Below are 22,593 nucleotides of genomic sequence, written 5' to 3'. Positions count from 1 at the left end.
TACCACGAGGAGGGTCAGGGAACCCAAGGCCAAGGGTCTCCCAACAGAAGGCCCGAGGGAGCTGGACCTGGGTGGATCAATAGTGGGGACGGCCAGGGAAAGGACAGAAGGAGAGCTCAGGGTCACGCTCCGGACTTATTTGGGGGTTGGCTGGATCCAGAACCTGGTGGACGCAGCACGGCTCGGGAGGTCACTCGAAGCTGGAGTGACCAGAACATCAGCAGTGAGTAAACATCCTAAACTGCATAACCCGACTCTGTCTCTGATTGCCGTTTACACTGCATCACCACAACTCCCATCCTCTGCACCTGATCCCCCTGAGGCTATACCCCACCCGTTGGGGGTTATATCACCAAAGCTGCACCTACACCACCAGCCTCAGCGGACCCTGCTGCAGCGGCGGCCACAGTGACCGCAACACAACGGGTGGCATAGTCGACATTAAGAACTTAATAACATCTGTAGGACTGCCACATACAACTCAGTTTGACACCCTGGGCACGGACCGGGTCACAGCCACTCGGAAGACTACAACCCCCATCTGATCCGGCTCCGGATATTCCCACTAAAGAATATGGCCCAGGGGGCGCGTCAACTTTGGCGTAGTCGGCAGGATTACGTGCCCACAACAACCGGGTACTGCGTGCCTGAAGAAAAGAACGAGTTTACCTCAAAAAGAAGTCTCCTGCCGGTTCCGGAGGGTCCCCGCCATCGGACCCCATCACAGGTCGATTCCAGCCGGTTGTCCGCCATTAACAGCGTTTTCCCGCCATCTGCAGAGTTTCCCGCCACTGGGAGGCGATTCCCGCCATTTCCAAAGGTTTCCCGCCTTGGAAGAGCGGACGCCATTATGGGCGTGCCAGAGGGTGGTGAGAGGCCGCCTCCCATCGTGGGCCAGGACCGAAAATGGCGCCAAAAGTGGAAACCGCCCCCACCAACAGAGACTGTGATGCTAGAGGTGTCTGTCAGCGTGAAAGAACAGCCCCTGGAGCTGACAGTCACCAAGTGGCCTCGGGACCGCCCTCGAAGTGGGAGGAGACGAAAGGAGAGAACAAAGATGGGTGCCGCCTGGAGCAGTCTGGAGCGAGCGCACCCGGAGGCAAGAAGCCTGGAGAGGAGTAGCAGAGAAGCTCACCCGGAGATGGCCAGAGAGCAGAGCAGCACCGGCCCGCTGGCCAGGAGCCTGCTGGAAGAAGAGCAGAGCAGCACCGACCCGTTGGTCAGGAGCCTGCTGGAAACCACGACCCCACTAGGCCTAGTGGAGGTCCTCGCACAGCTCCCCCGAGACCGGGAGTGTGCACAGACTGCCCTGGAGGGCCTCGCACGGAGGATGGCCCGGGTACAGCGAGAGACATTGGCGGAGTGGAGCCGAGAGATGGCCCAGCAAACCAAGACCCGGAGCACGCCAGCCAAGATGAGGAGACAGACCGCCTCTGCGGATGGCGCGGGAGGACCCAAGGCCGGAGACGGCGCCGAGAAGGGAGCCGAACGCATGGAGGCAGGTAAAGGGGACGTCTATACCCCAAGCCGGGAAACCGCGTGCCTGCCCCAGCTCCCCGTCGCAGAGCCCGAAGTACCCCCTGCCGTGCCCGTAACCGCAACGTCACCGCCACAGACTAGGCCTCAACCGGAAGCCGCAGCCGCGACCCCTGTGACGTCACACGCCTCGACCCCGAGCGTGACCAAGCAGGAAGTACCACCAGCCTGGTCGCAAGGCCTAGTACCCCCGGGCGCTGCAATACCAACAGCGCCCCCTACCTCCGCGGAGCCACCGGCCTGGTCGCAGGGCCAAGTAGCCCAGGGCGCCGCCGTCCTTACGGTGCCCTTCACTTTCCAGGTGCCCCTGGGCAACCCGGGCGCCGCCACCACCACCGCGCCCATAAAACCTAAAGTGCCGCATCTGGGAGAAGATCTGTTCGCCCAACACACATGGCCGGACGGGCAGCCCTTTGTCTGGCCCAGGGAGTACTACGAACAAGAGCTCCAAAAGAGGGCAAGGCCCATGTGTGAGCCCCTGATTCCGGCTCCAAAGCCCGTAAAGAGGACCTCGCCCCCGCTGGAGGAGGCACAGTTCGAGTGGGACCCCACCGGAGAAGACCTCATGGGGTTCACTCAAGAGACTCGGGCAGCCGCAGCGGAGCGTGCAGAGTGCTGCCGCCAGCAGCTCGAGGTCTTTGAGAGGGAGCGGAGAGAGAGGCGGGTCCGGGAACAACAAGCCCAGATAAGGAGCGCGGAGCAGAAGAGCCAGGCCAGGAGAGACCCCCGTGCAGCGCATAGTCCCCGCACCACCGGGACTGTGATCAAGTTTAACATGCAGCATGGGTGGGGCTTCATCCGAGACCACCGCACCCCAGGCGACGTCTTCGTGACCAGGAGAGACGTTGAGTCCCACCTACCGGAGGGACACAGAGGTCGTGACCTTTACATCGGGGACGAGGTCACCTTTACCCGGCACAAGTGTGCCAAAGGACCCTACGCCCTCCATGTGCATCGCCTGACGGAGGAAGAGCTGCGGTGTGAGGAGGAAGAACAAGAGGACCCGGACGGGTCTGAAGCTAAAGGTAACCACAAAGAAAGAGCAGGAGGACGTCGTCGTTGAGTACGGCAGAGTAGAAGCTGTATATAGTTACCCGTAGGGGTACCAAAGAAACTGTTGCTGCTAATATAGTCCCCGTTGGGACCAGCAAGTGTGAACTGTTTACCCGTTTATCCCTTAAATCCCACTGACCGAGGACTGAGAGCGGTCATTCCTCCCTAATACCTGGCCGAGGACTGAGAGCGGCCATATCCCTTGTAAATAGTTGCGCGTCCTAAAGCGCCCCCTACTGGTTTTATAGGAAAGCCACGAGTTCCAAAGACTGTCGCACTTTACCCGGTCACACGTTGCACAGTGACCGGAGGAGGAGCCAGAGGCGACGAGAATGTTATTAATATGAAAAGTTTTATGATGATGCTGATATATATATGATATTTTATATGTTGTTATTATGTTGTTTATATGAAAAAAAAAATGTATGTTTGTGGATGTTTATCTCTTACAGCCCGAGGACGTGCTGTGGTTTACCAGGGGGGAATGTAGCACCCTGAGGATTCGGCTGCTACAGGGGTATTGCACCTCAACCCAGAGGTGTGATATTCCACTCCCGGGTAAGGATGGAGTGTGGATCTGAGCTCGGTAGGCTGCATGCACTACACACATCCCATTTCCGAGGAACAGGCCGACGGTACTCCCACTTAGAAATGTGCAGGTACGACCGAGTCTGTTCCTGGCTGGAGTGGGAGGGGGGTGGTACATCCCAAGTAGTGTAGGGGCAGATAGGGGGAGCAGCCTGGGTAAAGATAGGAGCTCATTGGGTGCTGGTCACCTGAGCTCACACATAGAGGGTGTATATAAGGTGGGCACCAACTAAGAACAGGGTCAGTTGCAGAGAGAAAGTCAGCGAGCAGAGGAGAAGAGAGACCCAGAGTGAGAGAGGAGAAGAGAGAGAGACCCAGAGGGGGAAACAGAAGAAAAGGACTCCAAGAACCCAACTTAAATCCCCGGGTGAAGAGTCGGCATCAGGGTACCGGAACCCAAGCTGGTGGGGGTAAAAACACTCCCCAGCCAGAGACCGGAGACCGTGGGCAGCGTTTGTCACGGTCACCCACCACATCCACCACGAAGGCATACCACGAGGAGGGTCAGGGAACCCAAGGCCAAGGGTCTCCCAACAGAAGGCCCGAGGGAGCTGGACCTGGGTGGATCAATAGTGGGGACGGCCAGGGAAAGGACAGAAGGAGAGCTCAGGGTCACGCTCCGGACTTATTTGGGGGTTGGCTGGATCCAGAACCTGGTGGACGCAGCACGGCTCGGGAGGTCACTCGAAGCTGGAGTGACCAGAACATCAGCAGTGAGTAAACATCCTAAACTGCATAACCCGACTCTGTCTCTGATTGCCGTTTACACTGCATCACCACAACTCCCATCCTCTGCACCTGATCCCCCTGAGGCTATACCCCACCCGTTGGGGGTTATATCACCAAAGCTGCACCTACACCACCAGCCTCAGCGGACCCTGCTGCAGCGGCGGCCACAGTGACCGCAACACAACGGGTGGCGTAGTCGACATTAAGAACTTAATAACATCTGTAGGACTGCCACATACAACTCAGTTTGACACCCTGGGCACGGACCGGGTCACAGCCACTCGGAAGACTACAACCCCCATCTGATCCGGCTCCGGATATTCCCACTAAAGAATATGGCCCAGGGGGCGCGTCATATATTCTTCCCCTTTTTTTAGAGGACCTTCCCTCTAGAAGACTATTTCTCACTGCAATCTTTGGGGGTCATCTCAGAGGTTTCACTGAACTTGATTGTCATGTCATCTTATGGACTGTACCCGAAGATCTCTTTGTGCAGTATAACATTCTTTACTTCACCATGTTACTTTAACTTAGATTCTATCTTCAAAATCCAATTAATCTCATATTTTTATTTTTTCAACACGTAAGGGTGCATTTATACTTCCTGATTATTGGGAACAGGGGTTGTTCCACGATTATCAGCCTGTCTTAACAGGTTGCCGATCACCTAATTGGCGAGATGATTTAGGCTTGTAAACAGATCAGGTGCTGACGAGAACAATGATACTCCAGACTAGGGAAGACTCGAGATTTTTGTGGGCCCTGGGTGAAAGAGTCTCAGTGGGCCCCTTTAACACATACCACGATTCATGACGCAGAGATACGGTAGAGAAATATATATATAGTAGAATGCCAAAGATTTGACTTCTTACATTACATGAGTGATATCTATTGTAAATTCTACAATAACTCAGAAACCGGCAAATCCTCGCAGCGCACAGTGCAGAGCGGACAGTATAGTCCTCCATACAGTATTATGGGCACCACATAGTCCTTTACACAGTATTATGGGCCCCATATATTGCTCCATACAGAATACTGCTCCCCATATAACGCTTCATACAGAGTACTGGTCATACTGGTTCCCATATAACGCTCCATACAGGATACGGGTCCCCATATAACGCTCCATACAGGATACTGGTCCCCATATAAGGCTCCATACAGGATACTGACCCCCATATAACGCTCCATACAGGATACTGGTCCCCATATAACGCTCCATACAGGATACTGGTCCCCATATAACGCTCCATACAGGATACTGGTCCCCATATAACGCTCCATACAGGATACTGGTCCCCATATAATGCTCCATACAGGATACTGGCCCCTATATAACACTCCATAGAGGATACTGGCTCCCTTATAATGCTCCATACAGGATACTGGTCATACTGGTCCCCATATAACGCTCCATACAGGATACTGGTCCCCATATAACGCTCCATACAGGATACTGGCCCCCATATAACGCTCCATACAGGACACTGGTCCCCATATAATGCTCCATACAGGATATTGGCCCCTATATAACGCTCCATAGAGGATACTGGCTCCCTTATAACGCTCCATACAGAATACTGCCCCCACATAATGCCCCATGTGTTAGAACTCTCCTGTTAGGTTTTTTTTAGTTTGCTGGTCACATGACCATTTTTGCCTATTTAATCCGGCTCCGCCCTCCTGGCCTTGCTGGACTTCATTGCATTTACTACTCTTGAGCTAGCTTGGTGCTCTGTTGCCGTTCTCTGTTAGTTTTGCTAGGTCTTCTGACCTCTATGCTTTTTGTTGTGTGTTTGTCTTTGACTGCTACTATTTCTGCTAGGAGGTGTCCAAACTTATCCCAGTCCCTAGTTCTTGTAGGGATCCCTCCCTCACATCTATAGGTCTTCGTACAGACTAGCCGAGGACTTTAGCGGGTCTGATCGCAGGATCAGGTTCCCCGTTACATCGTAGGGATCTAGTTTAGTTCTATTGTAGGGACAGTTCTCCTGTCTTTCCTTAGTCCCTGCAGCAGATCATAACAGTAAGTCCAGCCCTAAAAGAAAAAAAAAAAAAAATTTCTCTAAGGAAAGACCTCCAGTTTTCCATCATGGTCTCGGTTCAAGATTTGGCTCAACGCTTGCAGGGACTCTCTCTGGAGGTGGCCAAGCTCCAACAACACGTGAGTAGCTGTTCTGGAGCACATTTTGTGGAACCAAAGGTACGTCTGCCTGATTTATTTTTTGGCGAACAACAAGATTTTTTTTCTTTTAAAAATGCTTGTTTATTGTATTTTCGTTTGAGACCCGGATCCTCTGGTGATGAATCACAGCGCATAGGGTTCATAATGTCACTTTTGCGCAAAGATCCTCAGGGATGGGCCTTCTCTCTCCAACCTAGTGATCCGTGCTTTAGATCAGTGGATAGTTTTTTTTCTGCTTTGGGTTTGTTGTACGATGATCCTGATCGTGTCTCATCTGCTGAGTCTGAATTGAGACGTTTGAGGCAGGGATCAGGTAATGTGGAAAAATATTGTTCTCACTTCCGTCGGTGGTCTGCCCAGGTGGGGTGGAACGATTCAGCTTTGAAAAGCTTGTTTCTTGCAGGGCTAGGTGAAAGGGTTAAGGATTTACTGATTGCTTATCCCACACCTGGAAACTTGCAGGAGGCAATGCAATTAGCTATACGGGTGGACAGGAGACTGCGTGCAAGGGTTAATGAGAGCAAATCCTCTGCTATGTCAGCTCCGAGTCCTGAGAGGGTCTGTGCTGACAATGGAGAGCCGATGGAGATTGGAGCGATGGCACCCCGCTCTCAGGAAAAAGACTGCAGGCTTTCTGAAGGCTTGTGCTTCTATTGCGGAAATTCTGGTCATTTTATTAAGAACTGTGTGCTTCGTATGAAGAAAGAAAAAAAAATGGTCAGTCATGCCCATATTGCCTGTTTAAATTCTAAGGGAGTATTCCTATCTGCCACTACTGCTGCTCAGGATGAATTAATTGAATTTCGGGTATTTGTGGATTGTGGTTCTACTCTGAATGTGATTGATGGGGGATTCTTGGAAAAACTTAGATTAGAACCTAAAACTTTGTCATCCCCTATTACTGTGGTTTCTGTTGATGGCTCTCCCTTGAAGAGTGTTACTCATAAGGTCTGCGAATTTCCCCTCACTATTAATGGTATTCATCAAGAGAATTTGGATTTAGTGGTATTGGATAATTTGCCTTCTCCAGTAATATTGGGGTTACCCTGGTTAAAATTGCACAATCCTGTACTGGATTGGTCTACCAATGAAATTAAGTCCTGGAGCCCTAAGTGTTATGTCAAGTGTTGTAACGGACGTATTGCTGCGGTGGAAAAAGGGGAATTACCTGTACCTATTCAGGATTTTTGGAGAGTTTTTTCTGAGGAGGAGTCACAAATTTTGCCTCCCCATAGAGACTATGATTGTACCATTGAATCTGTCCCTGGAGCGACTCTTCCTAAAAGTCGTTTATTTAATCTTACTATTCCTGAGAGAAAGGCTTTGGAGGAATACATACAGACAAGCTTGGCCGCCGGTCACATTAGGCCTTCCAAGTCTCCTGTGGCTGTTGGATTTTTTTTTGTAAAAAAAAAAGATGGCGGTTTACGTCCTTGTCTGGACTTTCGTGAGATTAATAAAATTACTGTACGCAATCCTTACCCACTGCCATTGATTCCTGATTTGTTTAACCAGTTAGTGGGGGCCAAGTGGTTCTCTAAAATTGATCTCCGTGGGGCATACAATTTGTTGCGCATGAAGGAGGGTGATGAATGGAAGACTGCTTTTAACACTCCTGTGGGTCATTTTGAGAATCTGGTGATGCCTTTTGGTCTTACCAATGCTCCAGCATTTTTTCAGAATCTTATTAATGACATCCTTAGACCTTTAATCGGCAAAAATGTGGTTGTGTATTTGGATGACATTCTGATTTATTCGCCTGATCTGGAGTCTCATTGGCGGAGCGTACGTGAGGTATTACAGTTATTAATGGACAATTCGCTTTTTGCTAAGCTGGAGAAATGTGAGTTCGCTGTACAGAGAATTAGTTTTTTGGGTTACATTATCTCCAGCGAAGGTTTTGAGATGGACCCGGTTAAAGTTCAAGCTGTGCAGGAATGGCCTAGGCCTATTGGTTTGAAATCGATACAGAGGTTTTTGGGTTTCGCCAATTATTACAGAAAATTCATAAAAAAATTTTCTATTATTGTCAAACCGCTGACCGATCTCACCAGGAAAGGTGCTAATGCGGTTGAGTGGACTTCTGAGGCCATTGAAGCTTTTGTGTTTCTAAAGGAGAGGTTCACCTCTGCTCCCATCCTTATGCAGCCTGATGTGACTAAGCCGTTTTTGGTTGAGGTTGATGCTTCTTCGGTGGGGGTCGGTGCGGTGTTGTCTCAGGAAAACAAGGATGGAGTACATCCCTGTGCCTTTTTTTCAAAAATTTTTTCTGAGACTGAACTTAATTACGATATTGGTAATCGGGAATTGCTGGCGATTAAACTCGCATTTGAACACTGGCGTCACCTCTTGGAAGGTGCTGAATTTCCCATTCAGGTTTTCACTGATCATAAAAATCTGATCTATCTTGATGCTGCCAAGCGCTTGAATGCCCGTCAGGCTAGGTGGGCACTTTTTTTCTCGCGGTTTAATTTTTCCGTTACTTACATCCCGGGTACCAAGAATGTTAAAGCGGATGCTTTGTCTCGCAGTTTTTCTCCCATGGTCGGTGTTGAGGAGGAAGAGGAGAGCATTTTACAAGAAGGTGTTGTGATTGCTGCTTTGGACTCCGTTTTGGAGGATGAGATTCTTAAAGCTCAGGAGAATGCCCCATCTAACACTCCCCATGGGAGGTTGTTTGTGCCTAGGACCTTTAGGAGAGATTTGTTTGTTGAGTGTCATGAGTCTCGGTTGGCAGGTCATCCAGGAATTTCTGAGACCAAGAGACTTGTGGGTCGCAGTTTTTGGTGGCCTGGATGGCAGAAGGAAGTCATTAAGTGGGTGCGCCAATGTACTGTGTGTGCTAGATCCAAGTCTTCGCATGCTCCTGCTGCGGGGTTGCTTTGCCCTCTGGAGGTTCCTAGTGCACCTTGGACACATCTGGCTATGGACTTTATTACTGACCTTCCCCCCTCTGAAGGTTTCACGGTCATCTGGGTGGTCGTGGACCGTTTTAGCAAGATGTGTCACTTGGTTCCCTTCATCAAACTGCCTTGCGCTAAGACACTCGCTAAGGCCTTTGTCAAGGAAATTGTCAGACTACATGGTGTTCCTACTGACATTGTTTCTGATAGGGGACCTCAGTTCGTGGCTCGTTTTTGGCGTGCCTTTTGTGACAGGTTGGGAGTTCATTTGTCGTTTTCATCCGGATATCATCCTGAGTCTAATGGCCAGACAGAAAGGAAGAACCAGGATGTTGAGCAGTTCTTGCGTTGTTTTGTGGCAGACAATCAAGAGGGGTGGTCTGAGTTTCTGCCACTTGCTGAATTTGCTCTTAACAACCATACATCCTCTTCTGCTGGGTGTTCGCCTTTTTTTTGTTGTTCTGGGAGACATCCGTCTTTTGGGTCATTCTCCAAATTGGTTTCGGCTGTGCCTGAGGAGGAGAGTTTTTCCGGTGATTTGGAGAGAGTTTGGACGGATGTGCATGGTAATCTTCAGGAGGCTAACAAAAAATCTAAGAGGCACTTTGATAGGAAACGGCAAGAGGTTTTCTTTGCTGTTGGTGACATGGTTTGGTTGTCCTCTAAGAATCTGCGATTGAGGATTCCTTCTAAAAAATTGGGTCCCAAGTTCGTAGGGCCCTTTAAGGTGCTTCAGATAGTTAACCAATCTGCTGTTAGGTTGGAGGTTCCTACGTCCTGGAAGATTAACCCGGTGTTTCATGTTTCTCAGTTGAAAAAAGCTGATGTGTCGGATGGTGACGCCTCTGCCACTGTTCCTCCGGTGGTGGAGGACGGGGAATATGAAATCTCCCGCATCCTAAATTCTAGACGGTATAGAGGGAGTTTGCAGTATCTCGTCGCTTGGAAGGGTTTCGGACCTGAGGATAACTCATGGGTGAGGGCGGATGATGTTTCTGCTTCCAGACTTGTCAGAGCTTTTCACAGGAGGTTTCCTGGTAAGCCTGGGCCTAGGGGATCCAGAGGATCCTCTTAGAAGAGGGGGTACTGTTAGAACTCTCCTGTTAGTTTTTTTTTAGTTTGCTGGTCACATGACCATTTTTGCCTATTTAATCCGGCTCCGCCCTTCTGGCCTTGCTGGACTTCATTGTATTTACTACTCTTGAGCTAGCTTGGTGCTCTGTTGCCGTTCTCTGTTAGTTTTGCTAGGTCTTCTGACCTCTATGCTTTTTGTTGTGTGTTTGTCTTTGACTGCTACTATTTCTGCTAGGAGGTGTCCAAACTTATCCCAGTCCCTAGTTCTTGTAGGGATCCCTCCCTCACATCTATAGGTCTTCGTACAGACTAGCCGAGGACTTTAGCGGATCTGATCACAGGATCAGGTTCCCCGTTACATCGTAGGCATCTAGTTTAGTTCTATTGTAGGGACAGATCTCCTGTCTTTCCTTAGTCCCTGTAGCAGATCATAACACCATGCAGGATGTCACCCCCCTTTATAGTGCCCCATGCAGGATGTCACCTCTCCCCCCACATATAATGCCCCATGCAGGATGTCTCTTGTTCCCCCCCATATAATGCCCCATGCAGGATGTCACCTCCCCCCCTATATAATGCCCCATGCAGGATGTCACTTGTTCCCCCCCATTAATGCCCCATGCAGGATGTCACTTGCCCCCGCCATATAATGTCCCATGCAGGATGTCACCTCCCCATATAATGCCCCATGCAGGATGTCACTTGTCCCCCCCCCCACCATATAATGCCCCATGCCTCCATACATATATAAAAAAAATCAAATACTCACCTCACTTCTCACCTGCTGCCGCTGCTCCGGACTCCTCAGCATCGCCGGCGTCTTCCCGCTCTGCGCTGCCTGTGACGGCTCAGGAGGGAGCGTGGTGTAAAGATGTCACCGTGCCCTCTGACCTGAGACGTCACAGTCAGAGGACGTGGAAGAGACCGGAGCTGCTGCAGAGGCACGGGGAGAGGTAAGTATTGTGCCGGGGCCCTGAGGAAGCGGTGGGGAGTGGGCGCTGGCACCGGCACCGCATCGTTCATGGGTCCCATAGCGCACCGGGGTGCCCGACGGTGAGTGGGCCCCCCGCCTGCTCAGGGCCCCGACACTTGCCCGGGTGCTGACGCAGGCCCTGCTCCAGACATACAGAAAAATCACTTTCACAATCGTTCTGTGCGCATGGAAGTACGGCTGGCCCTTCTAAATAGGGTATTAAACCCTTAAGTATGCTACCAATTTTTGTTTTTTCCCTCCGCTTTTTCAAAGATACATAACTATTTATTTTTCTGCTGACAAACTATAGTATCGTAGAATATAGTAAAAATCATGTTTTTCTATTAAGCCCAATTTGTGGATGACTTCACAGGAGTGCCAATATGGCAGGGGCATCCAGCAGCCATGTCAACTTATTCACACCCTGCAAACTCGTTGTGGGGGAAACAATGGGCACTCCAGGACAGAAGCCCGGGCAGAATCGTGCAGCTGAAATGTCGTTGTCAGTGAATGACAGAGGTATTAAAAGAAGTAACAGCAGCAATAGGAGCATGCTTTAATCACTGCTGATAGAGGCAGATGTCGGCTGCGTAACACTGCCAGCTTCTGTCCTCTGTGGAGAGGGCTCAGCGCCACACACAATGACCCGCACCATGATGAATATATCCATCATGGACACCCCTAATGGCCGCGGGTCGACCAGTGTAAATGCACCATGAGTTTACCCAAGAAAGCAGATAATTAGTAGTGAGATTACCTGTTTTGCCAAAGCTTTGGCCAGATCTTTTGTAGTTTCGGTTTTCCCCGTCCCGGCAGGACCCTCTGGAGCTCCACCAAGACTTAACTTGAGTGCACCCATTAAAGTTCTAGAGAAAGGACAACAGTCTATAAAGTGTATTGTACTACATATGGTCATCAAGCATCTGACACCACAACACCACCCTTTCCGTAGTACCAGAAGTCCGATGCCTCGACATTAACCTCAACATCCAAGCTCTTGCCACCTCCTGCTGACTCCAACTCAAAAATATTTCCAGAATCTGTCTTTTCCTCAACCCTGAATCTACTAAAATGTTAGTGCATGCCCTCATCATCTCCCGCCTTGACTACTGCAATATCCTTCTCTGTGGCCTCCTTGGCAACACTCTCGCACTTCTCCAGTCCATTACTAACTCTGCTGCCCGACTAATCCACCTATTTCCACTCTATTCCTCTGCTTTTCCCATCTTTAAATTCCTTCATTGACTCACAATTTCCCAACGTATCCAGTTCAAAGTACTAACACTGACCGACAAAGCCATCCATAACCTGTCTCCTCTGTATATCTCCGAACTAATCTCTCGGTATCTTCCAGCTCCCAAAATCTCCTCCTGTCCTCCACACTCATACATTCCTCACTCAATTGCCTCCACGACTTCTTCCAAGCATTTCCCATCCTCTGGAATTCTGTGCCTCAACACATCCGACTATCCGCCTCACTTAAAATCCTCAAACGTAACGTGAGAACCCATCTCTTCAAGAAAGCTTACAGCCTGCAATGACCCCGTTGCCACCTCACCACCACCACCGGAGCTGCCACAACCCCCCAACCTACTGTCTCCTTCCCCATTATTCTTTAGACTGTAAGCCTGCAAGGGCAGGGTCCTCTCCTTTCTGTACCAGTCTATCATTGTTAGTTTCTTCACTGTACTTTATATTTGTATCCTGTATCTAACCCCTTCTCATGTACAGCACCATGGAATCAATAGTCCTCTAAAAATTAGTTGTAATAATAATAATAATAATAATATTTTGCAAAAAACAATGGCATACTATGTGGCGAGAACATGCAGCATCCTGTTCACATCTCAATTTTCATAACTAATATGGGTGTATCAACATGTATGAGGTTGACTAGTAAAAGAATGAAGAAATTATGAAGAAAAATGTGAGGTCAACACCATGCAATTAATGAAGTGACTGTATATCAGTACCCACTATCGGAATACGACGTACTACATTACATTCGTGCTCGTACACATACATGTAGCCCATACCTGTAACACCGATCAGTCAGAGGAGTAATGACAAGTCGAGGTGAATTGCCGAGATATTCATAGCCATACTTGACTTCAGTAGTGATCATTCTGACCATGACATCCCGGCCTTCCCAGTAATATCTCAGTTGAGAGATCCACTGGAAGTCAGTCAGGCTGGATACTTTGTCCTTCGCCAAATTAGCAACGACATCACGGGCTGCAGAAGAAGAAGCATTAGGTGTGTATTGGGCGTAGATATGAGGGTTCTGTTTTTCCCCCTGTACTAAAAGCCTCAGCAGTTTCTCCTTTTGCCTTTCTACTATTGTTTTCTTTTGGCCTCTCCATAGGTAGAAGTTGCAATTTTTCCACTGTAGACAGATTTGTAGACAGATTTGAGCGGAGTGAATGATAAGTAGGGAAAGAAGCATTTTTGGAGCATGATTTTACTCTGTACTACTTGCACAACCAACCACAGGACTCCATTTATAGTATAGAGTACAGTAGCAGTGCTGAGAGCTGCCCTTGGCAATAGCATATAGAGAAGAAGGACAATGTAAGCTGCACAGCCTTGTAGTGACTGACCAAATAAAAACCCACAGAAAGGCACTAGATTTTCATATGCAAGCTGGGTGTAGTAACAAGCGTTCTGTTTTTCCACCTGTACTAAAAGCCTCAGCAGTTTATCCTTTTGCCTTTCTGCTATTGTTTCCCTTTGGCCTCTCCATAGGTAGAGGGTGCAATTTTTCCACTGTAGACAGATTTAAGCAGAGACTCAAATAAAAGCCCACAAAAAGACACTAGATTTTCAAATGAAACTAGGAGTGGATACATTATTACATATTGGTTTAATGAATTAATGTACATAACGTCTCACTTTAGAGCAGGGGTCTCAAACTCGGCTGGGTATATGGGCCGCACATGGAAAAAATTTGAATTTGGGGGGCGGCATTCTTTGTTCAATGTGACATTTTTAGTGATACCATTTTTTTTTGTATACACCTTTTGAACATTTTTTCCGTGTTTATTTTTTTATAGCTTGGGTCGTTATGGATGTGGCGATAATAAACGTGCACTTTTTTGTGTTTACTTTAGTTTACATATAAAACAGCATTTTTAGTGCACAATATTTTTTCATGTTTTATTTTTATTTTTTTGATTTTTACAATTTTGTTTCCCCCAATTGGCCACATTCAGTAATATTGTCTTACAATTAGCATCATATAGTAATAATGGCAAACATCTTGTAGTAATGTTCCCCATCCAGGTCCCCTCTTGTGGCTATGTGCCCCATCCAGGTCCCCATCTTGTGGCTATGTGCCCCATCCAGGTCCCCATCCTGTGGCTATGTGCCCCATCCAGGTCCCCTCTTGTGGCTATGTGCCCCATCCAGGTCCCCATCCTGTGGCTATGTGCCCCATCCAGGTCCCCATCCTGTGGCTATGTGCCCCATCCAGGTCCCCATCCTGTGGCTATGTGCCCCATCCAGGTCCCCATCTTGTGGCTATGTGCCCCATCCAGGTCCCCATCCTGTGGCTATGTGCCCCATCCAGGTCCCCTCTTGTGGCTATGTGCCCCATCCAGGTCCCCATCCTGTGGCTATGTGCCCCATCCAGGTCCCCTCTTGGGGCTATGTGCCCCATCCAGGTCCCATCTTGTGGCTATGTGCCCCATCCAGGTCCCCATCTTGTGGCTATGTGCCCCATCCAGGTCCCCATCTTGTGGCTATGTGCCCCATCCAGGTCCCCATCTTGTGGCTATGTGCCCCATCCAGGTCCCCATCTTGTGGCTATGTGCCCCATCCAGGTCCCCTCTTGTGGCTATGTGCCCCATCCAGGTCCCCTCTTGTGGCTATGTGCCCCATCCAGGTCCCCATCCTGTGGCTATGTGCCCCATCCAGGTCCCCTCTTGTGGCTATGTGCCCCATCCAGGTCCCCATCTTGTGGCTATGTGCCCCATCCAGGTCCCCTCTTGTGGCTATGTGCCCCATCCAGGTCCCCTCTTGTGGCTATGTGCCCCATCTTGTGGCTATGTGCCCCATCCAGGTCCCCATCCTGTGGCTATGTGCCCCATCCAGGTCCCCTCTTGTGGCTATGTGCCCCATCCAGGTCCCCATCTTGTGGCTATGTGCCCCATCCAGGTCCCCTCTTGTGGCTATGTGCCCCATCCAGGTCCCCTCTTGTGGCTATGTGCCCCATCCAGGTCCCCTCTTGTGGCTATGTGCCCCATCCAGGTCCCTATCTTGTGGCTATGTGCCCCATCCAGGTCCCCTCTTGTGGCTATGTGCCCCATCCAGGTCCCCTCTTGTGGCTATGTGCCCCATCCAGGTCCCCTCTTGTGGCTATGTGCCCCATCCAGGTCCCCTCTTGTGGCTATGTGCCCCATCCAGGTCCCCATGTTGTGGCTCTGTGCCCCCTGTGCTGTTCTTCACACACATAAAAAAAAAAAAAAAAGATGATTCTCACCTGTCCTCCGTTCCCTCGGCGTCCTTCCTGCAGATGTGGCCCGCAGGCAACACAGAGTCCGACCCCTTGACGATCCCGACCTGGTCCAGGAGGAGCCGCCGACAGCAGCGCTGCATTGCCGCACAGAGACTGTCTCCCAGCACAGCAGTTTCAATGTCAGCCGTCGGCCAATCAGAGGCCAGCAGCTGACATCTGCATATGGCAATGACGTCATACTCGCTGCGCCGACACGCAGATATCAGCTGCTGGTCTCTGATTGGCCGGCGGCTGGCATTGGAAATGCAGTGCTGGGAAACAGTCTCTGTGTGGCAATGCAGCGCTGCTGTCGGCGGCTCCTCCTGGACCTGGTCGGGATCATCAAGGGGTCTGTGCCTGCGGGCCGCATAAAGCAGCCTCAGGGGCCGCATGCGGCCCGCGGGCCGCGTGTTTGAGACCCCTGCTTTAGAGGGTCCAAAGTTTGCAGACACTATTGTCTCCTGAAGCCAAAAATTCCTTTATTCCATAACAAAATCCAGTTTACTAATTGATGTATGATCGTTGGAGTTGCCATTGGAATTTATGCATAAAAGCTACAATGTACATTTCTTACAAAATAAATAAAACGATAAAGAAAATATGGGGAAAATTTATCATATCCCCTTTTCATAGCAGATTTCTGAAGTTAAAAAAAAATGAAAAATCTGATATTTTTTACCTGTCCTCTGCACATGGAAGCTGCCTGAAAAAGACGCCGTGGGCACATACCCTTAGAATGCATTAATTTTAATTTTTGGCACACAGACATCCCAAAAGATGAGCCAAATTTATTTAGAGTTTTCCACCTGTTCATGAATTTGGCAAAATTTACTCAAGGTTTTTGGTTCACGACTGGTGTATGAAATGCCTGTCTCGATAAGTTTCCCTTTTATGACTTCACCTGTAACCTTTTTCTTTATTTCTATATTTATTGAATGACGCAGTTTGCCTGTTCTACATTCTGACAAGCGAATAAACATGATTACCGGAGATTATTTAATCCCCATTATTACAGAAGATTATGTAATCCCCTGTTCACATTTACTCGCTGATCTCTTCTGAACATCTTTAATTACAGGTATTTTCTGGTAAATGCCATATAAACAAGCTGCACTCTGCAAGTAACATATCAATTAGGTCTTATTGCCTGCGTAAGGAGCCGCAGCGTCGTTCCAAGGGCACTGGAAGGATCATGTCGGTGGATATTATTGCTAGGACACAAACAATGGAGTGAAACGTCTAATTCCATCATTTTTTAAAGCAATTCCTGCAATTATATCTCTTGGCTGTGATAGATTATGTCAGAATAAAGTCAATTATTCTGTGTTTTTTTTTAAGTTTTAATAGGTATAACATCTAGGCTTACTTAATGGGGCAATATTATTCATTCAGAAAAAAAACCCACATGGAGAGATTTAAAGGGATATTTTCCAATTTAGAATTTATGCCCTATGCCTTGAAGGACCTCCACCGATCTTCAGAACCGGAGTCACGAGTGAATAGAACCAGGGGTTGATCATGCACACTGTTGTTTCATTCATTCTTATGCTAGTGCCGAAGACCACCTGGTTGTCTACTGCTGAGTTTACCAACATGACTTAGAGTCTGGCCAAACAATCGCATCCAGTGATGTTTTTCTTTGAGATGCTTCAGAATTTTAGAGAAAACATAGTCTGAAGGTCTGACTGGGGACTATGGACAGAGATGAGACTAGTCCTGGGCCACCCTCGCCCAGCTTCTCCTCGCATTGCTATAGCTATGTACACACATGGGAGAGACCTGTCAATCAACTGGAGAGGTGGAGGTGGCTCCAGACTAGTCTCATCTCTTTCTATGGTCCTCGGCCAGCTCTTCAAACTATGTTTTCTCTGAAATAACATGTAGCTACAGACAAAAACATACATGGCAGCAATCATGCACCCAGGCTCTGATTCATGCTCACCCACAGGTTGGGCAGCATCAATCAAGTGTCAGGTTCTCTTTAAAGTGAATCTGTCAACAGGTTTTTGCTATAGAATCTGAGCGTAGCATAATGCAGAAACATTAGACCCTCATTTCAGCGATGTGTCACTTACTGGGCTGCTTGATGCAGTTTTTCTTTAAATAATCTTTATTGAAGGTTTTTTACAATATAAGGGAGGGGGGAAAACAAAACTTCCAATGTTCATAGAGTGATAAAATGTAATATATAGATACATACGGATTGAGAATAGACTTTAAAGAACTGAACAAATTGTTACATGCGTAAGATTAATTGACAAAGAGATTAAATAAATTTGAATCACATGAAATATATGAATGTGGACGAAGAAGCGGAAAAAAAAAGGAAAAGAGGAAGGAAAAGGAGGGGCCTTAAAACCAAAGGAGGGGGTAAAATATTGAAGGAAAAAGGGTTAGGAAAATTTTCCACATTTCCTCCAACACAAATCAGAATGAGTTGGGAAGACTATTTTAAGTCTCACAGGAGTCAAATGCCACCGAAAAATGATCTTGAAATTTTTTCTTGTATATTTGCATTTACAAAGAGTTTCTAAGTGGATTTCAAAGCTTTCTGCCATTCCTTTTCAGAGAATTTTTTATTTAGGTCAGCTTCCCATTTCAGAATAGGTTTTGATTTGGTAAATTCCAGATCTTCATTAAATAAAGTGTAGATATTTTTCATATTCCAAATGTTTTCAGAGAAAGGTGGTCTAGTAATGTAATAATGAAGCGTGGTCAAGTCAGAGGTAAGGATATCTTATTCCTTATAAATTTTCTTAACTCTAGTGAATTGAAGAATTCCTCCTCTGGAAGGCCATATAAGACTTTTAGAGAATGGAAGTTTAGAAGAGCATCTTTATTTGGGCCTGTAAGGATAGAGGAACAGTTTTTGATTCCTAGATTAAACCATTTTCCGAAAGGAAATTTTGGAAGTGTTGTGTTAAAAATGGATCGAGGAATTTTATGGGGAGGATAAGGACAGGTCTTATCCAACGTGAGCTTGAAAAGTTTTTTCCCACTGGATTATTGTGGCTTTTAATAAGGGGTGTGAAGGTAGAGGGAGATTTGTAGTTAATAAGTGGATTAGAATTAAGGATGGTAAAGGGTAGCCTCCGTTTGAGTCTTCTTCTAATGAAACCCAATTATATGGGTTGTTCTTTAGAAACAATTTTTTGCTTTGTAGAACAATATTGGCTTCATAATAAGCCTGTACATTGGGTAGGGCCATTCCTCCTCTATCCCTGCTTTTGAATAGGAGTTTTCTGATAATTCTTGGGGGCTTCTTATTCCAAATATACTCTGATATCTGTTTTTGAAATTTTAGGATTTGCTTGATGCAGTTTTGATAGAATCCCTGTTTTCTCTGCTGTAGATGTAGCTATGAATGCTGATCCCTGTATAACTCCGCCCACACCACTGATTGGAAGCTTTCTGTTTACACTGTACAGCAAGCTGCCAATCCCTGGTGAGGGCGGAGTTTCACAGATTATCCTGACTACCTGGCATGAGAAGCCTAGTCATCTAGGGATAATCTCCAGCTGATAAAACATTGATTGTATTGATACTACAGCACACAGCCCAGTAAGTGACACATCCCTGGAATCAGGCTCTCTGTCCCTACATTATGCTGCTCTCAGATTTAATAGCAAAAACTTGCTGACAGATTCTCTTTAATAGCGGACATGTTCATATCTGCCTGTTATGCTGATGGACAGCAACAAACTATATCTGCACTAAAAAACACAATAAAAACTACTTAAAGGGTCCTAAATGGTAGTGGAGTTATTGAGGATTTTCTTTTTTGATCTCTGGGCAGAAGTCGTATACAATAGCAGAAAAATAGATGAGATTGGGACAAATCTCATCCACAGTCTACAGAAAGTTTTATATCCATAGTATGTCTATTCTTGTCGAAGGTAAAGTGACCACTTGTTGCAGATTTAACCCATGGAGTATATCAAGGACAACATTATGTTCATACTTTCACATTATCTTAATTTCACTCACACTAATCTCTATCTATGTATCTATGTTTCTATTAATCCATTTGTCTCACATCTATCTCATCTATGTATCTATCTCATATCTATCTCTCTGTCTATCTATCTATATCCATCTATCTCATATCTAGCTAATATCTATCTCATATCTATCTCAATCTATATCAATCTATCTCATATCTATCCATCCATCTATCCATCCATCCATGTATATCTACAGGTGAAACCAGAAGTTTACATACACTATATAAAAAGACACATCTGCATGTTTTTCTCAATATCTGACATGAAATCAGAATAAACCTTTCCCGTTTTAGGTCAATTAGGATTACCATCATTTTTAATATTTGCCAAATGCCAGAATAATGAGAGAGAGAGAATGTTTTAAGGCATTTTTATTACTTACTGCAAAGTCAAAAGTTTACATACACTAAGATTACTATGCCTTTTCTTGACAGCCCATATGATGATGTCATGTATTTGGAAGCATCTGATAGTTTTTTTGGCAACATCTGAGTTAATTAGAGACATACCTGTGGGTATATTTTAATGCACACCTGATACACACTGCTTCTTTGTGTAGCATCATGGGAAAGTCTAAAGAAATCAGCCAAGATATCAGGAAGAGAATTGTGGACTACAATTGGGTACAATTTAAAGATACCTGAAGGTGCCTCGTTCATCTGTACAGAAAATTATACGCAAGTACAAACAAGATGGGGATGTCCAGCCATCATACCGCTCAGGAATAAGACGGGTTCTCTGTCCCAGAGATGAACGTGCTTTGGTCCGACCTGTGCATATCAATCCAAGGACAAAAGCAAAAGACCTTGTGAAGATGATAGCGGAAGCTGATAAGATTGTGTCAATAACCACAGTGAAATGAGTACTGTATCAACATGGACTGAAAGGCCACTATGTTGAGAAGAAGCCATTACTCCAAAAGAAACATAAAAAGCCAGATTAATGTTTGCAAATTCACACAGGAACAAAGACCTTAATTTTTGGAGACATGTCCTGTGATCTGATTAAACTAAAATGGAACTTTTTGGGCATAATGACCATCGTTACGTTTGGAGGAAAAAGGGAGAAGCTTGGAAGCCTAAGAACACCATCCCAACTGTGAAACATGGGGGTGGCAGCATCATGTTGTGGGGTTGTTTTGCAGCAGGAGAGACTGGTGCACTTCACAAAATAGATGGCATCATGAGAAAAGAAGATTATGTGGCAGTACTGAAGCAACATCTCGACATCAGCCAGGAAGTTAAAGTTTGGGCGGAAATGGGTCTTCCAAATGGACAATGATCCGAAGCATACTGACAAAATGGTAACAAAGTGGCTTAAGGATAACAAAGTCAATGTTTTGGAGTGGCCTTCACAAAGCCCTGATCTCAATCCTATTGAAAATTTATGGGCAAAGCCAGGGCCGGCTCCAGGTTTTCATGGGCCCCTGGCGAAAGAGTCTCAGTGGGCCCCTTTAACACATACACGATTCATGATGCACAGATACGGCAGTGAAATATAGGTATACAACACAGGGTCCAGTCTGCCCCCTCTTCCTTCATATATGCAGACATGCACACACACAGTAGGCAGACATGCACACACACACACACACACACAGTATGCAGACATGCACACAGTACACAGACATGCACGCACACACACAGTACACAGACATGCACACAGTACGCAGACATGCACATGCACACGGTACGCAGATATGCACACACAAACACACATGCATACACATGGTACACAGATATGCGCATCTACAATACGTAGACACACACATACACAAATACGTACACATACAGATATACATACATATTTGAAAACAAATTCTTAAAAACACATATAAAACGGACATAAATATATAGTATACGCAGTCATAAATACTGACATACACAGACATTTACATCATACACACACACACATTAGAAATATTTTTAATATGGGGATTGGGAAAACTGGCAACAAGCCTCACCCCTGGTCCTGTCTCCAGTCGAGCTCCTCTGCCATGTGGCTGTGCAGGGCCGCCGGCGTGTCACAGACATGGGGCCCTGGACCATCAGAGGGGCCCACTCGCTGTTGGGGCCCAGGCTGCTCCCTCTCAACTAAGCAGGGCCGCCAGCGTGTCACAGACATGGGGCCCTGGACCAATGATTGCCGGCACTTCAGACATGGCGGTGCACTGTGAGGCTGTGTCTGCTACCAATGACGCGACAGGGGTGACACACAAGCAAAATTAAAGGCGCAGTGTCGCCCCTGCCATGTCATTAGTACCAGACACAGCCGCACAGTGCACTGCGCATGGCCACGTCTGGTGAAGTGCCGGCAATAAAGCAGTGCCGGCGGTCCTGGTTGCACAGATGCCAGGGAAACAGCAAGGGAGCCAACAGCGAGTGGGCCCCTCTGATGGTCCAGGGCCCCGGCACTTGCCCGGGTACGCCGGGTGCTGACGCCGGCCCTGGGCAAAGCTGAAAAGGCTGCGAGCAAGGCGACCTACAACCCTGGATCAGTTACACCAGTTTTGTCAGGAGGAATGGGCCCAAATTCCGACCAACTATTGTGAGAAGCTTGTGGAAGGATATCCCAAACGTTTCACCCAAGTCTTTCAGTTTAAGGGCAATGGTACCAAATACTAATGAAATGTATGGAAACTTTTGACTTTGCAGAAAGTAATAAAAATGCCTTAAAATATTCTCTCTCTCTCATTATTCTGGCAATTGGCAAATATTAAAAATGATGGTATAATCCTAATTGACCTAAAACAGGAAAGGTTTATTCTGATTTCATGTCAGATATTAAGAAAAACATGAATATGTGTCTTTTTATATAGTGTATGTAAACTTCTGGTTTCAACTCTATCTATCATCTATCTATCTATCATCTATCTATTATCTATCTATCTATCTATCCATCTATCTATTATCCATCTATCTATCTAGTATCTATCTATCATCTATCTATTATCTATCTATCTATCTATCTATCCATCTATCTATTATCTATCTATCCATCTATCTATTATCTATCTATTATCTATATCTATCTATTATCTATCATCTATC

The 22,593-nt window shown here is 46.9% G+C and overlaps 1 protein-coding gene across 2 annotated transcripts in view; it reads right to left on the bottom strand.

The window, feature by feature from the left end:
• DNAH3 (dynein axonemal heavy chain 3) overlaps window positions 1–22,593 on the bottom strand; it is a 487,274-nt gene that overhangs the window by 231,345 nt on the left and 233,336 nt on the right. For both annotated transcript variants that reach the window (XM_073647962.1, XM_073647963.1), the window contains exons 28-29: window positions 13,081–13,279; window positions 11,802–11,910 (exon numbers count right to left, since the gene is read on the bottom strand). In XM_073647962.1, coding sequence (XP_073504063.1) covers window positions 11,802–11,910; window positions 13,081–13,279 — 308 coding nt within the window. The remainder of the gene's footprint in view (window positions 1–11,801; window positions 11,911–13,080; window positions 13,280–22,593) is intronic.

The sequence above is a fragment of the Phyllobates terribilis genome, unplaced genomic scaffold (genome assembly GCF_046119375.1).
Source record: "Phyllobates terribilis strain yellow unplaced genomic scaffold, ASM4611937v1 Scaffold_9__5_contigs__length_417890890, whole genome shotgun sequence".
Taxonomy (NCBI): domain Eukaryota; kingdom Metazoa; phylum Chordata; class Amphibia; order Anura; family Dendrobatidae; genus Phyllobates; species Phyllobates terribilis.
The sequence above is the reverse complement of the archived record's forward strand: the minus strand, read 5'-3'. Positions and strand labels throughout refer to the sequence as shown.